The 18,754-nt window shown below is 36.5% G+C and overlaps 1 protein-coding gene across 4 annotated transcripts; it reads left to right on the top strand.

Moving 5' to 3' along the window:
• Positions 1-350: 350 nt before the first annotated feature.
• Positions 351-15,986, top strand: LOC107863753 (3beta-hydroxysteroid-dehydrogenase/decarboxylase). Of its 4 annotated transcripts, none has more exons than XM_016709875.2 (12): positions 351-695; positions 8,593-8,682; positions 8,779-8,912; positions 9,061-9,231; positions 9,680-9,796; positions 9,883-9,962; positions 10,921-11,116; positions 11,890-12,004; positions 12,637-12,811; positions 14,432-14,588; positions 15,149-15,215; positions 15,299-15,986. In XM_016709875.2, the coding sequence occupies exons 1-12, from the start codon at positions 476-478 to the stop codon at positions 15,487-15,489; spliced, it is 1,713 nt and encodes a 570-aa protein (XP_016565361.1). In that variant the 5' UTR covers positions 351-475; the 3' UTR covers positions 15,490-15,986. The 4 variants fall into 4 exon arrangements, with proteins under 4 accessions (XP_016565361.1, XP_016565362.1, XP_047264055.1 ...); XM_016709876.2 differs by having other exon boundaries at positions 353-695; positions 12,643-12,811; XM_047408099.1 differs by lacking the exon at positions 15,149-15,215 and having other exon boundaries at positions 353-695; positions 12,643-12,811; positions 15,216-15,986.
• Positions 15,987-18,754: the final 2,768 nt, after the last annotated feature.

Here is an 18,754-nt window from a genome sequence, read left to right as displayed (position 1 = left end):
TACAACTATACATTATATTGTTATACTCCCTCCGTTTAAAAAAAAAGACCTAATTTGACTTGACACAAAATTTAAAAAAATAAAAAAGATTTTTGAATCTTGTGGCCTTAAATTAAAGTTGTGTCAAATATATCAAAATGCTCTTTAATCTTGTGGTCCTAAATATGTCATGTGAAAAGTCAAAATTAAAGTATTGTCAGAAAAGAAAAAAAAATTATTTTTTTTTAAATGAATTAAAAAGAAAAGTAGGTCATTTTTTAATTTTTTAAGCGGAGGGAGTATAAAGTAGGTCATTTTTTAATTTTTTAAACGGAGTATAAAGTAGTATACGGTATCATAACTACCATACTATATCATATAGAGTTAATACTTGTTCAACAACTAGTCGTGAATTATTTTCTCTTTTTCAACAAGGGAGGCTTTGAATAAAACCCTCGATCGATCCCTTCATTGAAAAGGGAAATCGGGAAGAAGAATGGCGATTGAAACGTGCGTGGTGTTTGGTGGACGAGGATTCATCGGGAAATCTCTTGTCGATAGGCTTCTTCGAGTCGGCAATTGGATCGTAAGAATTGCCGATTCTATCCCAACTCTTCAACTTGAACCCTCTGAATCCCTCCTTTCCCATGCCCTTTCTTCTGGTCGCGCTTCCTATTTCCATGTCGATGTTCGTCTTAAATCCAATATTATTCCAGGTACCACTCCTTCCTTATTTACCATCTAAGCCATACAATACATATAAGTTTTTAAACTTGACTACCTTTTTCATTTTTGTTTGACAATCCGTAAGGTTTCAACTACTTATCTTCCTTATTCAAACACTTGTGTGTGTTTGTGTATTCGGATCATTTTCTTGTAGAATGTGATGTTTTGTTAGCAGGGCAATATCTCTGCAATGTGTATATTGGAAATACAAATTAAGAGTTTACTTGCTTGTTAATGTACTCAATGTGTTGCCTAAAAGATTGCTCGTTCCAAGGAAAAATAAAGGAAGAGGGCTGCACTGGCTTGTTGATGAATCCTCGTAATACAGTTGATACATCTTTCTCAGGGTCCTGTCTTGGTATTATTTGTGTATAGAGTCGGGAAGGATACATACCATATGTTGTTGCATTGCAACTTGACAACAACTTTGCATTTTCTTTATTGGAGGCAATGTGGATGATGATGATGGTGGCACAAACAATCTATATTGTTAAGAAGTTATTTCTCGTTCATATATTTGTTGGTGTAAAATTTCCAGTTAATCATGTTTGAAACCATATTAATGTGATTCAATAAATGTTTTTGATAACCGTGGTGTCCGGACACACCTCTAGTAATTTGATGGGGCACCTTTTATCTCCCACCAATGCTTGGACGGGAAGAAATCACTTTTTGTTTGCCTCCACCAAGTTGTAAGTTTGAGACCTCATTGTTCTCAACACAATTCATCAACCCCTTTAGGTGGTGTGAATTTGATGAGTTATTCATGTCTAACTCAAAAAATAAAAAATAAAATAAAAATTAAAAGCAAGTGACTACTTTTTGAGTTGTAAAATTTTTAATTCTGTGTTAACAGTCTTAGGTTTTAGTGCTTGTTAAGTATTGGTCACCATGTATGCAATCTTCTTTTGTTGAACATAATCTGAACTCTGTTTGAAGAACATGGCTTCAAAATATTGTAGTTCTACTCTCTCATATCACAATTTCTTAAGTTTGGTTATTTGCAGAAACCTATCTTCTCACAAATAGGTTTAAAACTCAAAATCACTATAGTGGAGGTTAGCATGGCCCCTGTCAAGGATGATATGCACAAATTCCAAAGAAATATTTAGTGGGGAAGAAAAGGAGTGGCTATAGAGACAATTTTAAGAAGATGAGGTTTTTGAGACTCTTAAGTTGTGTGACAAGGCCCCAGGTCGTGATGGCTTTCTAATGCGAAACTATCAGAACTTTTGGGAAATACTTAAGGAAGATATTATGAGCAGCTTGAGACATTTCCATGATCATCATATGTTTGAGAAGAGTCTGAATGTAACCTTTGTTGCATTAATTCCCAAGAAGGTTGGAACAGTTGAATTGAGAGATTTCAGACCTATAAGCTGGAAAGGAGGAATTTACATGATCATTGCTAAGCTTCTAGTACCGAGGCTTAAGAAAGTGATTAGCAAGTCAGTAAATAAACACCAAATGACCTTCATTAAAGGAAGAAAAATCATTGATGCGGCATATATAGTAAGCAAATGTGTGGACACTAGGATCAAAGAGGGTGATTCAACAATTATGTGCAAACTGGACACTGAAAAGGCTTTCGACCATGTCAATTGGGGCTTCTTGATTAGAATACTTGAGCAGATGGGGTTTGGGGAGAAATGGCTGTAATGGATTGTCTATTGCATAAAAACTGTTAGGTTCTGCACCCAAGGGTGTGGCCTAGTGGTTCAATGAAGTTGCACCTAAGGGTGTGGCCTAGTGGTTCAATGAAGTTGGGTTGAGCACCATGAGGTCAACAACAACAAACCAAGTGTATTCTCACCTAGTGGGGTTTGGGGGGATAAGATGTACGCAGTCCATACCTCTACCTCTAAAGAAGTAGAAAGGCTGTTTCCGATAGACCCCCGGTTCAAGGCACGAGATACCACACAAACACATAGTAAAGCACAGCACAAGATTACATACCATAAATACGACACCCATAAGTAATATAAAACAGAGAAAAGCACACAGATTCATAATAAAACATGGAACACGGAATCATAACAGGCATAAAACCCTCACCAAGTAATTCCCTACACTAGCGACCCGAACTGGCCCTAGTCCTCTGCCCTAATCCGCGTCCTTCAGACCTTTCCTATCTAGGGTCATGTCCTCGGTGAGCTGTAACTGCTCCATGTCCCGCCTAATCACCTCACCCCAGTACTTCTTCGGCCTACCCCTACCCCGCCTAAAACCATCCAACGCTAGCCTCTCACACCTACGGACCGGGGCATCCATGCCTCTCCTCTTCACGTGTCCGAACCATCTCAATCAGGCTTCCCGCATCTTGCACTCCACTGGAGTCACACCAACCTTCTCCCGGATAGTCTCATTCCGAACTCTATCCCCTCTAGTCAGCCCACACATCCAGCGCAACATCCGCATTTCTGACCCCTTCATTTTTTGGATGTGGGAGTTCTTAACTGGCCAACACTCCGCTCCATACAACATGGCCGGACGGACTACCACCCTGTAGAATTTGCCTTTAAGCTTGGGCGGCACCTTCTTATCACACAGCACCCCCGACGCGAGCTTCCACTTCATCCATCCCGCCCCAATACGGTGCGAGACATCCTCGTCAATCTCACCATTACTCTGGATCACGGACCCGAGATACTTGAAACTATCCCTCTTACATACCTCCTGTGATTCCAGCTTCACTACTACCTCATTCTCCGGCCTCACGTCATTAAACTTGCATTCCACATATTCTGTCTTGCTTCTGCTCACCCTGAACCCTTTAGACTCAAGAGTTTGCCTCCACACCTCTAATTTGTCATTCACACCCCCTCGAGTCTCATCTATCAGAACTACATCGTCTGCAAAAAGCATACACCACGGCACCTCCCCTTGAATACGCCGCGTCAACACATCCATCACCAACGCAAACAAAAAGGGACTAAGAGTAGATCCCTGATGCAATCCTGTCAGGACAGTGAAATGCTCTGAGTCTCCTTCCGCCGCCCTCACCTGAGTTTTCGCTCCATCATACATATCCTTAATTGCTCTGATATATGCCAGCGGTACTCCACTCACCTCCAAGCATCTCCAAAGCACCTCCCTGGGGACTTTGTCGTAAGCCTTCTCCAGGTCGATAAACACCATGTGCAGGTCCTTCTTCCTTTCCCTATACTGTTCCACCAACCTTCGTACCAGGTGAATTGCCTCCGTCGTCGAGCGGCCAGGCATAAATCCAAACTGATTTTCCGAAATAGACATTATCCGTCTCAGCCTCACCTCGACCACTCTCTCCCAGATCTTCATAGAGTGACTCAATAACTTAATCCCCTATAGTTATTGCAACTCTGGATGTCACCCTTATTCTTATAGAGAGGGATCATGTTGAGCACCATGAGGTCTCAGGTTCAATTTTCAATAGACATAAACACTAGGTGATTTCTTCCCATCTATTCTAGCCTTGGGAGACAGATCTATCTGGTACCTGTTGTTGGTGGGAGGTGGCGGGTATCTTGTGGAATTAGTCGAGGTATGTGCAAGTTGGCCTGGACACCACAGTTATCAAAAAAGGGTCTCAGGCAGGGAGATCCACTCTCTCCTTTTCTTTTCATATTTGCAAGGAGGGTTACAATAGCATGATGAGTGTGACCATTCAAATAGTTGGATAAGAGGTTTCAAGTTTAACATTTTTTTGGAAGGGATATGCAAATTTGTCATTTCACATTTGCTTTATGCAGATGAAAATTATTTTTTGTGAAGCAACGATTGATCGGGTTGCCTTCATAAGAGTGACCTTAGTGATTTTTGAAGCAGTCTCTAGGCTATTTGTAAAATGGAGGAAGAGTAGTACTTTTTCTATCAAAGAATTTCCCTTACTGCAGAGTCTGGCAAGTATATTGGGGTGTAAAATAGAGTACCTTCCCACAACATTTTTGGGCATGTCATTGGGTTAGAAACACAAGGAGCTAGAAATATGGAATGGTATCTTTAAAAAGACAAAAAAAGTAGCCAAAGGAAAAGCTGTGTTTCTTTAGGTGGGAGAGTCACCTTGATCAATTTAGTTGTGGACTCTCTTCCAACTTATGTTGTCTCTATTTCCTATACCTGTCAAGGTGGAAGAAAGACTTGACAAATTGAGAAAAGATTTCTTGTGGTGGGGCAATAAAGCAGAGAAGGGTTTGCATTTAGTCAGATGGCAGATTGTACAATTACATAAACAATCAGGTAGATTAGGAGTTAGGAGTTAGGAACTTAGGGCAATAGAATGGATGTCTCCTATCTAAATGACTTTAGAGGTTCACCACTGGGCAACATGCATTGTGGAGGGAGGTGATAGCCAACAAGTATGGGCTATATGGGAATTGGTGCTCTAGCTATGTAAATAACACTTATGGGGTGTCAACTTGGAGATCAATAAGGAACTTGTGGCCTGATCTTAGCAAAAACATAGTCTACAAAGTGGGAAATGGGACTATAATCCTATTCTGGAAGGAGAATTGGATTGGAAATAAGACTTTGATGGTCTCATTTCCAGACCTATTCTCTTTGTGCATTAATCCCGAAGAAACAACGACTGAGGTATGGTCCCAACATGGATGACATATTGTGTTCAGGAGATTTTTAAATGATTGGGAGATTGGTAAAGTGGTTGAGCTATTGCAAAAACTGAATGGATGCAAAGGGTTATCAATAGAGCAGGACTCTATCAGATGGGAGCAACAAGGATGCAAATCCGTCCTTGGAAACAAATATGGAGAAATAAGTTGCCAACCAAGAAAAATGCTTCTGTTGGTCAGTTGCCAAAAAAGCATGTGCCACACATGAGAGACTAAAAGGAGTGGCTTTCAGATAGCCTGTTGGTGCTCTCTTTGCAATGAGAATGAGGAGACTAATAATCATCAATTCCTCTATTGCAAAATGACAACTGACAACACAACCGTGGAATCTATTTTTGGGATCAACCCAAGCTGAGTGGATTATGCCTGAGCATACACCAGACCTACTTAGTTGCTGGATCAAAAGAAGGGAGAGCAAATCTTAGAAAAAGTGGAGTATAATACCATCATGCATTTGATGGTCTATTTGGAAGGAGGGAATCAACAAATGCTTCGAAAGCAAAGATAATCTAATAGATAGAGTCTAATAGAACTATTTGACTACTTTTCCCTTTTGCTGTAAAGAAAGGATAGAAGAAGATGCACATATTTTAGGCTTTGTAGCATCTTTGTAATCTACTAGTTTCTTTGTTTTGTTGGGAACCTTTTTCATGGAGGTCTCCAACATATCCTTAATGATGATGAATACAACATTACCTTTATTAAACAAAAAAGGAAAAAGACATCAAAACCACCCTAAATTATATCCGAAAAGTCGAAGACACACCTAATTTATTAAAATGACCTAATACACATCTAAACTTTATAAAAGTGAATTTATTTACCCCTAAAGCTGACGTATCAAAAAAAATTAACTTGAATAAAAATTAGGCGCGTTTGAGTATAATATTAAAGCGAAAAAAATTTCAAAATTTCTCCATCCTACCCTCACCTCTTCTTCTTCACACCACCTGCTGGTACTGTACTACTAATTCCCTACAACTCCGTTCCTTCATTAAGTCTGTCAAAAAATAATGGAGAGAAATATCACATTATCATTTTTTTCTCCATATCAATCAAGAAGAACCACCACAATCAGTATTAACTTTACTATCACGACCAAAATCACAATTTTAACACTCGGTTTTACTACCTCCGCCATACTTTCATCACATAATCTATCACCGGCCAGCACCACCCATTTCATTATCTACCACTATCAATGTCGTCACATTTCCATCCCCAATTTAATTACTTACCCATCACCACAAATTTCATTATCTACAAATTTTCCTTAAACTTTGTTGGATCTTATCTGGCAAATTACGTCCCTCAATTTTGTTTCTCTCTCTATCATTATCTCGATTCATTCAATGTCCCACTTTTTTCACTCTTAAGAAAAGTGTTAACCTCGCCGGAAAATAAATAAAGAATGAGAAAAGAGGGATTGAAGATGAATGACACAAAGGGGTTAGAAGAAATTGATAGTGATGATAGCTTTGTTGGTGGATGGTAAAGTTAATGGTGGTGAATAATTGATGATTAAGTTTGGGATGGTGATGACATTGATAACAATGGAGGTATGGGTATAGAAGTAAAAAGAAAAGGAAAAAGTTTAAATTAAAAGAAAAAAGGAAAAGTATTTTAGTAAAAATGATAAATTTATTATATTTTTGTGTGATGTTGACGTGGCCCGCGCGTGTGGAGCACCTCAACTTGTGAGAGTGGTATAACACTTTACGAGGTGGAAATAAATTCACTTTATATAGTTCAGGGGATGTATTAGGTCACTTCAATAGTTTAAGTGTGTCTTCGACTTTTCGGGTATAGTTAAGGGTGGATTTGATGTCTTTCCACCCCCCTCCCCACCCCAAAAAAAAAACTATTATCTGCATCTATAAGAATCTTGTTGATCAGGATTTGCCTTTGCTCTTAACCAAATGCTCACTTAAATAAAACAAAAGATGGAATGGTAAATAACAAAAGAAACATCAAGTTATTTGTGGCAAATAAACTATAGATTCAAAGGCATGCACCGGCTAACTTTGGTTTATCTCAAATCCGATTTGTGGCATCAAATTCAACCCAAATGACTGATCAATGACAACAAGGCTACTCGACCACTCTTCCTTCGCAAAAAAGGAAAAAAAAAAAGCCTACTTGACCACTCACCACATCATCAAGATGCATGTATCTTGTGTAAATAAATAAAGGAAGAGCTTTTCTGATAGAAGGTGAGCACACAGAAACTGGATATTCTCCTGATTTAATGAAAGGAAAAATTAAAACGGAAGAATTTATTTCATGTAGCAGTTTGAATTCAAGTAAAGATTTAAGGGAACATATGTTAAAATGTTTCCATTAGTGTATAAGCTAACGTTTATACTTTTTTCCATGAGATGTCCAAGGATACTTTTGAGCATGTACTTCCTATGAGATTCCTTCCTCTTTTCTAGCACCTAACTGCTTTACATTGTATTGTTGTACGCTTGCTTATTTAAAAACATAACCATGAAATATTTTCCTTTCATGGAAGTAGTAATTATGTCCTCTGTTAGTGGGCTCATACTCTTAAATCATTTCCAGGCATACACAGAACATGAACACCACACTGAAGATTTAAAAGGTGGTCATGGTTTATTAGTAGTAGTTTAGTACTCCCTAACTCGTATGGTGAAATTTGGAAGTACAATATTCTGAGATATGCCACAGTGTTCCAAAGTACCCCCTAAAGGAGGCTTGATTTTCGCTTAGTTCTTTGCAAGGACAACTAACTAATTCTATGTTTGGTTTTGTGGGGTTTTTAGAACGGGGAAGTAATGATGGGCACTCATTGACCTATTTCCCTATCGACTTGCTTCCCTATAGGAAGTATTTACTCTCCTTCAAGTTTCTTTTGATTCAACCTGCAAGGGAATTAAAAGATGTTTATTTCTTCCATTCTGCGTACTTCAAGAGGGTTGAAAAATGCTGAGGGATTGAATATTCTTATGCTTTTTTTCCTCTACAAACAAGGGGAAAGTACTAACAGCCCCTTCTAATCCACCTGCTGCTATTCCTTGATTCCTTCCCCTTTCAGTGCTTTCACCCTAAAGAAATGCAGTAGTACTGTGATCTAGTCAATCAGCTTCTGGCGTATGATTGCTTGTTTGACATTCTTTGTTATATATCTGACTTGGCTTTTAGTAGTTTAAACAGTTTCTAGAGTTTCTTATTTTTTTCTATACCTTCCTGGAAAATTGTGTTTTTCCACTGAAGTAAAGTTGGATTGAGTTTTACTGCATCATATTCTACCATGCAGCTATTGATGGCGCATCAGTTGTATTTTACATGGATGATAGGGATTCATACGTTCATAATTTCTATATTTGCTACACAATTGTTGTTCAAGGTAATTTTTTCACCCAGAAGTCATTTAAGTGAATTGCAAACTTTTGCTATTTAAATCGTTGATGTCCTGATTGAGAATGAATGTTACATCTTTCAGGTGCCAAGAATATCATTGCTGCCTGTCAAGAGTGTAAAGTCAAAAGGCTATTATACAACAGTTCTGCTGATGTAGTTTTGGACAGCTGGCAGGATATACATGGTGGGGATGAGTCCTTACCATATTCCAGTAAAGTAAGTGTCCTATCAGGAGCTTGTCTAACTGAATGTGAAAATTTTCTAGGCTCTATTCCCGTCGACCCCCTTCCACATTTTTCATTAGGACATTACTTTCTATTTTTCCTCAGCTTCTTCTTTTCATTTTGATGCTTGCTCAATGCAGTTTGTGAACATGGTAACTGATCTTAAGGCTCAAGCAGAGGCTCTAGTTTTAGTTGCAAATGATACTGATGGCCTTATTACTTGTGCACTTCGTCCCAGCTATGTTTTCGGACCTGGAGACAATTATATCTCTTCTTTGCTAGTCAATGTTGCAAAATCTGGCTGGGGCAAGGTTGGTGGAAGCCCTCTGTTTAGTTGCTCTACTGTTGGTTAAATATCAATCAATTATGTTTTTTCTTTTTGCTAAGCCTGTGTAAATGTGATGGACTAGACCTAAGTTCTCTGTTGTAGCATCAGTATCCAACAAAATTCTCACTGAACTCATTGCATGCTTCAAATCTTTGAGGAACTTCTCTTTCTCTGCTCTTTGTTAGCGGTAACTTTCAGTTTCCCCGTGGAAGTAGGTAAAATAGGAATTCGTTTAGAATTTGCAGCATGTTTTGATTCAGGAACCACCTTAGGATGTACGTCGAATAAAAGAGGAAAAAGATCATAGACTCCTCTCATGTCATAATTCTAGTTATTACGTAGGTGTAATTTTCTGATCCAGCATTTTTTTGACCCTGTTTAGTCTTTGTTATACAAACTTTTTGAATAAGTAATAGACATTCTCATTTCAGTTTATTATAGGGCTTGGTGACAATATAACTGACTTAACCTATGTGGAGAATGTTGCCCATGCACATATATGTGCTGAAAAAGCTCTAAGTTCCAGGGGAAGTCATGTATGTGGCAAGGTACGGATTTTTAGCTATCTCTATTCAATGTTTCCTTTTGATGGTGGTTAATATATTTACAGACAGTGCGATGCCATGCATTGTAGGCCTTTTTCATCACTAATCTCAAGCCGATGACGTTCAAGGATTTTGTATCTCTCGTGTTTCAGAGATTGGGATATCAAAGGTAAGGTAGCTGGCATACTATTCTTTTACGTCTAGCTTTATTGATGATGCTCCCATCCACATGAGGTTTGTTTGTTATTTTTTCCAAATATGTATGAATTAGGTGAATATCAGTTCTGGCTATTGACTGCACTATGGTTGCCGCCCGTTGCAAAACTCTACCTCCCTTCATGACTGACATCCTAGCTTAAACAAGTTTATCAAGTGATAACGAATTTTCTTTCTTGTTATGTTACCTTTCTGATTTTATGGATTGTGGAGGCTGTCAAACTTTAGCTCAATCTTCATCTCCGGTCCGTAATTCAGAATTTACAATGGTGTTATTTTGTGAAAAAGATGGCATGACATAGAGTCTTGTACAATTTATTTGTCTAGAGAATTCTCTGATGGTTGTCTTATTTTATTCTGTATCATCTGTATCATCTGTCTTTGATGAAGTGGTGTACTTAAGCCAATATCTTCTCTGTCTCCCCATAATCCCCCGTCTGATACCAGTGGTGTCAACTTGAGTGCACTTGACTACTACATCAGGTAACTGCATTCTCTCACGAAATCTGATAAAGGTCTGCGCACCAAGGTTGCACGTTTAGGCAAATGGAAAGAAATCACCTGGCTTTTTTGCCCTAATTTAGTCAATATTGTTCCGAGTAATTCTCTTTTTCGTTCATTTCTTCTTGTTGTTACACGTCATTCTTCTCCCTTTTTCTTGAACCACTTCCCCTGTGTACATATGTCGCCATCTTCATCACTAGCTCATCACTAGCTATTGCATGCACTGTTGGTACTTGGATAAATGTTACTCTTAAGTTGGTCTATTTTGTGACTTTCTTGGCTAGTCATAGTGTGTTGTCTTGATTCGTGGCGTACATTTTTTCTGTTGTTGATTTTGTAGCTTACTCCTATTCCATTATCGATTTTGCATGTCGCTTCCTGAAACATTTGGTGCTTTGTGATCTCAGGTCCATTATCAAGATTCCTGCTAGGTTTACACAATATGTTACTTTGATCATAAAATGGACAATTTCAAGGATGAGCAATTGGAGGGCTGAGAATGTGCCAGTTCTTTATATTATTGAATTAGCATTGTGCCATAGGAGATTTAATTGCTCGGCGGCTCAGAAATATATTGGATATTCACCAGTTGTTTCCCTTGAAGTATGTTTGATCCCTATTTTTATCATTAGCTGTAAACAGTGCCTAAACAACTGTTCCTCTGTGTCGAAATGTTCGGTTGGCACTCAAATTGTTTGGTTACAATATTTTCAAATAAAAGAATGCTTCTCCAAATATGTAAATGTTACTTCCAAAAAAATAAATTAGTAAGAAATCAAAAGTTTTGTCACACTGAAACTTAAATTAGTTGAACCTTTTGTCCTCCGAATATGCACACTTCTTGGGATAAATGGAGTATTATTTGACTGACCAATGTTTTATGTCATTGGAATGGTAAAGGCAGTAAATACCCAGTGTATATGGATTTTTTGAACTTTAGCTTACTTACTGGCGTTTCTTTTAAGCTTAAAGGTAAAGGTGACATCTTTTTATAGAATATAAGAATCCTAGCTGTCCTAATTCCCTAGTGATATGCAAAAAAATTTACTGTCACAATAAAGCAGGCTGTCCTTGATGTTCTTACAAAAGACATGCTATATACATTGTGAATCTCTCCAATAAAATACCTGTACTTTAATCGTTTCACTTGATCCATGTTGGATCTTTTCTTTGCTTTCTTAAGAAGCTTTAATTTTCTTTGCTTACCCTAGTTTATTGACGAGTATGCTGATTTTGTTGTGGTAAGTAGCCCAAATTTGTTGATCTGTGCTATAATCTGCTTCAGATTTGGGATGCTTTTGAAATCTGATATATAGCTTATACTATTATTTTGGACATGACCAATTGCTTATTACAGACGTGAAACTCTGATACAGGAAGGAGTTGCTTTAACCGCTAAGTCCACTCAATTAGCCAGAGAATCATCTTTCTCAAGCTATAGTGACACTGATGAGGAGTCAAAAGTGCATAAACTGCTAGGTGGTGGAAAAGGTTGGTACGTTACTTTGTGACATTTCTAGCCTTGCAGAGGTGTGGTTTTCTAGTTTATTTGATTTAGTGGAAATAGTAAATCAAGCCCTCTAGGAATTTGTTTTCACCTAAAACCTATATATTTTTCATGAACTGTTAGAGAGAAGGTTATCAAAAAAATGAAAAAAAAGAATCTGGTAGAGAGAACTAACTTGTCACAGTTTCTCTAAGGCCCCATTTACAGCACTTCTCGCAGGAGAAAGTATTGCGTTTGACCACAATAGACTTGCTTGAGTTTGGTGTTTTGACCCAATTCTGGTGTTCTTCTGAGACGGAATTTGAGTTTGCATCTGTAGAATTGATTTCTGGGTACAGTTTTTAAGGGCATACAGAAACTTCCTTGGCGACCCAAATGTAGAGAGACATCAAATTTCTTAGAAAATTTTGTATACCCTTAGATTCTAATAGACCAAGTATTATTATTGTTACTATTGTATGCTTGCACCTTTTTTTTTTGTGTGATGGGGGGTTCTGGTTAGAGCTTTTTTATGCCAGTCTGCTTACTTCTAACCCTTTCTCTGTATCTGCCAAATTGATTATATGAAATCACAATCTTATTGTATTTGGTTACCTCTAAATAAATGTTAGTGCAGTTGCAGAAATTTTATTGTGGAGAAATGAGCAGAGAACATTTACTTGTTTCCTTTTGCTGGTTTTCATCCATTATTGGTTCTTCCTGTCTGGGAGGAGTTTCCTTTCATCTCTTGCACAGCTTCTACTGATGATTGCTGCTGCTCTTTGGGGATACAGCATTCTGCCACCAACAATGTAAGTATGCTACTGAATATACTATATTTAAATGTTTTAAGAGACAACCGTCCTAAAAAGAAATGTTTGGACAGACAAGTGCTTTCATATCTTTCTTGAGGAGATGAAATTTCATCATGCTGTTTTGCTTTCTGAAACAACTGGATATAAATCATATGCTTAGGATGTGTCATGTGATCCCTGCTGTGAACCTTAATGCATGGAATTTATTTAAAAAAAGTATACACGACATTTATATATGCCAACTAAAATAAGTGCTTCCCTCAACACCTCCCACATGAAGTGAAAGAAAAGGTGAAAAGAACTGGTCGATGCTACTTCATCCTGTTGTAAAGAGTAAATTAGAACACTACAAATCCTTTAGCATTTCTTTTATCTGTAGGTCCAACTTCTTTCTTTTTAAGTCTTCCTAATCTCTTTTATGTCAGCTCAATTCTGTCAGTGACATGTAATAATATGCAAATCCGGACACCAACTTCTTGCAACAAGTGTTAATAAACCCGTTATACAACATTATACAATATTATATGCTTAACTTAAATAATATAGCAACATTGTATAAAAGTGTATGATGTATCAATGCGCGCGGGGATTCGGCTTAAATAATTCAAATTCTATAACAATTCTATAAAAATATTCTAAAAGGTTGTGGGGTAAAGCCAATAATAATTTTGATATTTTATTTTGAGAATTTCTCAGGTTGTAGGCACTAGCAGGCTGCGGCTAAAATTCGATCTTTCATTTTCCATTTTTCCTTCAAATTTTGTGTGGATTGTGGTCAAAGTACCCATCTCGATTGACCACCCCGGTACGAATTCCACACCCTTATCAGTACGAACGTCATGTCGACACGGGTGAGGTGGCTAAAATGAAGGGTCCAAGCAACATAAGTCTATACATACTTTCACATTGTTATACAATGTTATATAAACTTATACAAAAATTGGGTATCATGCCCTACAAACTTCAACCACGAAGCTCCATTTGAAATGGGTCAAATCGTCAATGAATAGCTTCAAATTTTAACTTCAGAATAACATCCCCAACAAGCAAAAAATTTCAACAAGTCACAAAACTCAATGGGTTTTCAAGATTATAAAAATTCCCAACGATGTAGTTTATCATTTTTCACCTTAATCCGACCAACAATGTCTTAATTCGCCATAATAAACATGAATATCTCTATAATTCAGTTTCTAAGTATCAAAAAAGGAAAATGATAATTACTAATTAAGGAATTATTGCCTCTTCCACCAAGTATTTTAAATTATATGCATAATGGGCTAAATAGGCAAGATCTGAAAACATGGGCTAAATAGGGTAAAGCTTAGCCAAGCAACGTAGTGTGTGAAAATCTCAAAATGTTATGTGGAAGTTCATGGGGAACTTATTTGTCAGTATAAGCAAGTTTTTCTTCATAGCTTTTATTGTGTGTTGATCTTTCTTTTCCTCTATTTGTAAAATTGCATATTAATATCTATTTCCAATTGGGAGCTTTTGATGATTCACAATATTATTTCATAACGAACTTATCGGCTTCCCGTTCCCTGTTTTTAGGTTTCAGTATTTATTTTATGCATGGGATGCTTGTATTCCCCAATAATGACGTCTTTGCTGCAGATATGGGATTGCAGTTCCCAGAATATCATGGTCTTTCTTTGAGATCTCTGAAGTGGATATGAGAACTTGCTTTTATAATGTAGCATATACGTGGAACAGAATGAGTCAATTAGCAAGTTTACTTGCCCGAGGAGAAGATTGGTATATATTTCTGAAGGTGTGTACTAAATGATTTCGTGTTCTTCCTTTCTTTTTTTACCAAGTCTAAATTGAGTTAAAAACTATCAAGGTGGCTTGTGTCTGAAGTTCTCCCGAGTTTGCTTAGCCTTCTAGTTTCTTTTTTGGATGATTTCCATACATGGCTTTTCAAATCTTCCAAAAACTAGTTTTTTGAGTTGTCCAATCTTCAAAAAAGGTCAAACACTTTTTTCTTCAAAAAACTTGAATAACATCAAACAAATGGGTGGCTTTGATATTTCCTAGAAGTAATATTGCACTTCGTGTATGTAATTAGAGCTGGGAGATGGGTAAAGCAAATGAATTTAAGCTTTTGGATGTGCCAAAAGAAACTAATAGTAGACAATAGATTAAGCAGATGAAGTATCAAGAAGGGTGAGACAGTTGACCTTGGAAAAGAGATGCACTGAGAGATAATGTGGTGATAAAAGATATGGCTATCAAGTGGGCCAGATTGCAAATGTCATTTGTAGTCTGTCCTTGAATCTATCTACTATTTAGTTTGTGTTTGCACCTCTGAAGTTTTCTAATTTTCTGCAGGCGGCTGTACCCCTGTATTTTCTGAAGTTGATTATTTCTGATTGCATGACTTTTGCAATTGGTATAGGTATGTGTTACGCTATATTTTCACGCTTAATGGTGCATTAAAGTCCATATCCGGTTGTTTGATATGATTCAAAACCATTGCAGCACTAGCTATGGCATTCACTTCATTCCTCATTTATGAGCAGTATGAGGATGAAGTTGATAGTACAGCAAATGTAATATACAGCATATCAAAAGGTGCCTTTACTTTGCTGATGAGGGGTTTACCCTTGCCTCTGGCAGTGTTCCATTCTGATTCAGAAATCCCATCTTCTAGATTGAAGATCCAGCAATGAGGTGTACTGATGCTTTACTGACTCCTAACAACAGACAGAAGAAGAGTGATGTATATCTTCGTGGCTCAGTTTCCTTATTTAGATTCTGTGACCTCTTGTACAAGTAGTTTGTTAACCCAACATGTAAATGGTCGATCGATCTGTATCGTATCAAGAAACTCAACTCCCCCACCATTTCATTCCTCCTAGACCCTAGCACTAGGGCTACAAAAAAGTTTGGGAAGTTAAAAGGAAAGAAATACGACTCTCCCCTGCTCTCTGAGTATAGGGTTTGCTCTTTCTGGATGTGAGGTAGATCTAAATGATGACAACATCGTGGATGAATACTGCTTTGATACAAATTCTGCCTATGCTTGCCGTTGTGTTTATTACAATGTGTCCAGAAACAATGATTATATTTTTAGAAAAGTATGCCATCTTGTGGAAGGGTGCATCTTTCAAACGAACCAATAGTTTTCGGAGGATGTTGACATTTAAATTGAAATTCCTTTTATCCATACTTTGTTTTTAACCATTACCATTATTGTTTTTTCCTGCGGGTATGGCTGTCAAGTGGGCTGATATACCACCGGTTAGGGGGTTACATAGGCCGGGTTGAAAAAATCAAACTAAATTATGTGGTTTATTAAATTTATAAATTAAATCAACATGCCCAGTGTATTTTCACAAAGTGGGTGTTGGGAGGGTAAAGTGTACGCAGTTCATGCCACTATCTCAGATGAAGTCAAGAGATTGTTTTTGATAGACTCCTGGATTAGGACAGCTAATAGTATAATCAAACAAACAAACAAAAAATATAAAGCACAGAACAAAAATGGGATACACAACGCTAGATAATATATAAGAATACAAGACCCCTTAAGGTAAAACTATAAACTATCTATTTGAAAATAAAGACATTACTGAAATCCCACGAACAAGCAACTAAAGACGTAGATACTTACAAAAGCACTCTTACCTACTGTTACGGACGAACTCATACCTATTAACCCTCTACCCTAATTCGCATCTTCCGCACCTTCCTATCAAGGGTCATGTCCTTCGTAAGTTGTAATTGCTCCATATCATGTCTAATTAATGCCCTTCAACATTTCTTCGACCTGCCTCTACCTCGCCTAAAATCATTCATAGTCAGCCTCTCACACCTCTGAATTGGAGCATCTGTGTCCCTCCTAATCACATGTCCGAACCATCGCAACCTCACTTCTCGCATCTTATCATCCACTGGAGTAACTCTCACCTTCTTCCGAATAGTCTCATTTTTAACCCTATCATCCTAAGTACGTCCACACATCCATTGCAACATCCCTACCTCCGTCACTTTCAACTTTTAGATGTGGGAGTTCTTGACTGGCCAACACTCTACTCTATACAACATAGTTGGTCTGACTGTCACTCTGTAGAACTTACCTTTAAGCTTAGGAGATATCTTCTTATCACATAAGACCCCTAAAGCGAGCCTTCATTTCAACCACCCTGCACCAATACGGTGCATGACATCCTCATCAATCTCACCATTTTCCTGAATCATAGACCAAGATACTTCTAACTCTTTTTATTCTGAATGGCCTAAGAATCCAACTTTACTGCCATGTCAGCCTCATGCAACAAATCACCAAACTTACATTTCAAGTACTTCGTCTTGGTCCTGCTCAACCTAAGTTTTAGTTGATTTTTCGCATTTTTTTATAATCTTTAGTTTGAACAATTATATTGTGATTGTAGACAAGATCAAATATGTTTTTACATCATGTGCTAATGAGAAGCCACAATTATAAAAAAATGAGGGGTGGAAGGAGGAGGGGAGAACTCTCTGAAAACTAAAAAGTAAGATGAAAAATGACGGAAGAGTGAAAAATTTTAGGTTGTAAGTTTTTATTGAACTACGGATCGTTTAGTTATCAATTAAAGATCCAGATCTAAATATATATCTACATCTATTTTTTAAATATTTAAAATAAATAAAATTACTTTTACAAGTATTTAAAAAGTAGATTATAATTAACATTTCTTATGTATAAAAAGTTAAATTTAATATATATATATATAATCAATTTGATTGAGATTAAATTTGACTTTTCTTTGGTTAACACCAAACCAAATCAATAATGGTTTTTTTTAAGTCAAACTGACCAAATCAAACCACAAGTCGGTGGTTTGGTATGTATGTATGTATGTATATATATATATATATATATATAATTGGTTTGATTGAGTTTTGATTTCATTTTTCTTTGGTTAAATCAAACTAAATCAAGAATGGCCATCTTTTTTAATGTGAAACCGATCAAATCAAATCACAAATCAGCATTTTTCTTCTCGATTTGGTTTGGTTTACTGGTTCGATTTGACTTGACAATTTTGTCTGTACACCACCAGTCATTGGTGGTGGTGTGCATATATATATATATATATATATATATATATATATATATATCAGTGAGCAGACAACTGGTAGTTGTCATGCCTGCTTCCAACTGTCTGCTTATGATCGAGGATATTTTTTTAATTCATATGTCATGTTTCAATATAATTATTTTATTTTTATTTTAATCTATTATACACTTTAAAATTGCATAAAAATATTATAAATTAAAATAATTAAATCTAAATTATTTGGGGGAACATAAAATTTTTTTTGACTAAAAATTCTATAAGTGCAAATAAATTGAGATATATTTTTGAAAATTTCATGAAAAGTAATATAAATCACAAAAATTAACAAGTTAAAACATTTGAAAGATGTACAAAAATTACTTAACAAATTCTATCAATGTCATATAAATTGTTGGCATAGAGGATATAACATATATTACTTGAAAATTATGTAGAAAATCGTATAAATCATAAAATTAATAAATTAAAATATCTAAAACTATATAACAAATTTGATTGACTTTCTCAAATATTTCATCAGTGCCATATAGATGAGACAAAAAAAGTAACATATAGTTTTTGAAAATTACGTAAAAGTACTATAAATCAATAATTAAAAACTTAAGATATGTCAAAATCATAAAAAAATTTGATGGGCTTTTTAAATTTCATCCGTGCCACATAGATTGGAATAAAAAAAGTAGCACAAAAATTTAATGAACTTTCTCGACACGTGCTTGCATGTGGATGAAGAATCGTGTAGTCAAGATAATTAGATAACGTTCAATATCGAATTGTCATTTTTTTTGAATAATATCAATATTATTGATAAAATATTATAAAAAAAATAAACAAGAACGAGAATGATCAATATGGATTGTCATATAGT

This window comes from Capsicum annuum, chromosome 3, assembly GCF_002878395.1.
Source record: "Capsicum annuum cultivar UCD-10X-F1 chromosome 3, UCD10Xv1.1, whole genome shotgun sequence".
Taxonomy (NCBI): Eukaryota; Viridiplantae; Streptophyta; class Magnoliopsida; order Solanales; family Solanaceae; genus Capsicum; species Capsicum annuum.
The sequence above is the reverse complement of the archived record's forward strand: the minus strand, read 5'-3'. Positions and strand labels throughout refer to the sequence as shown.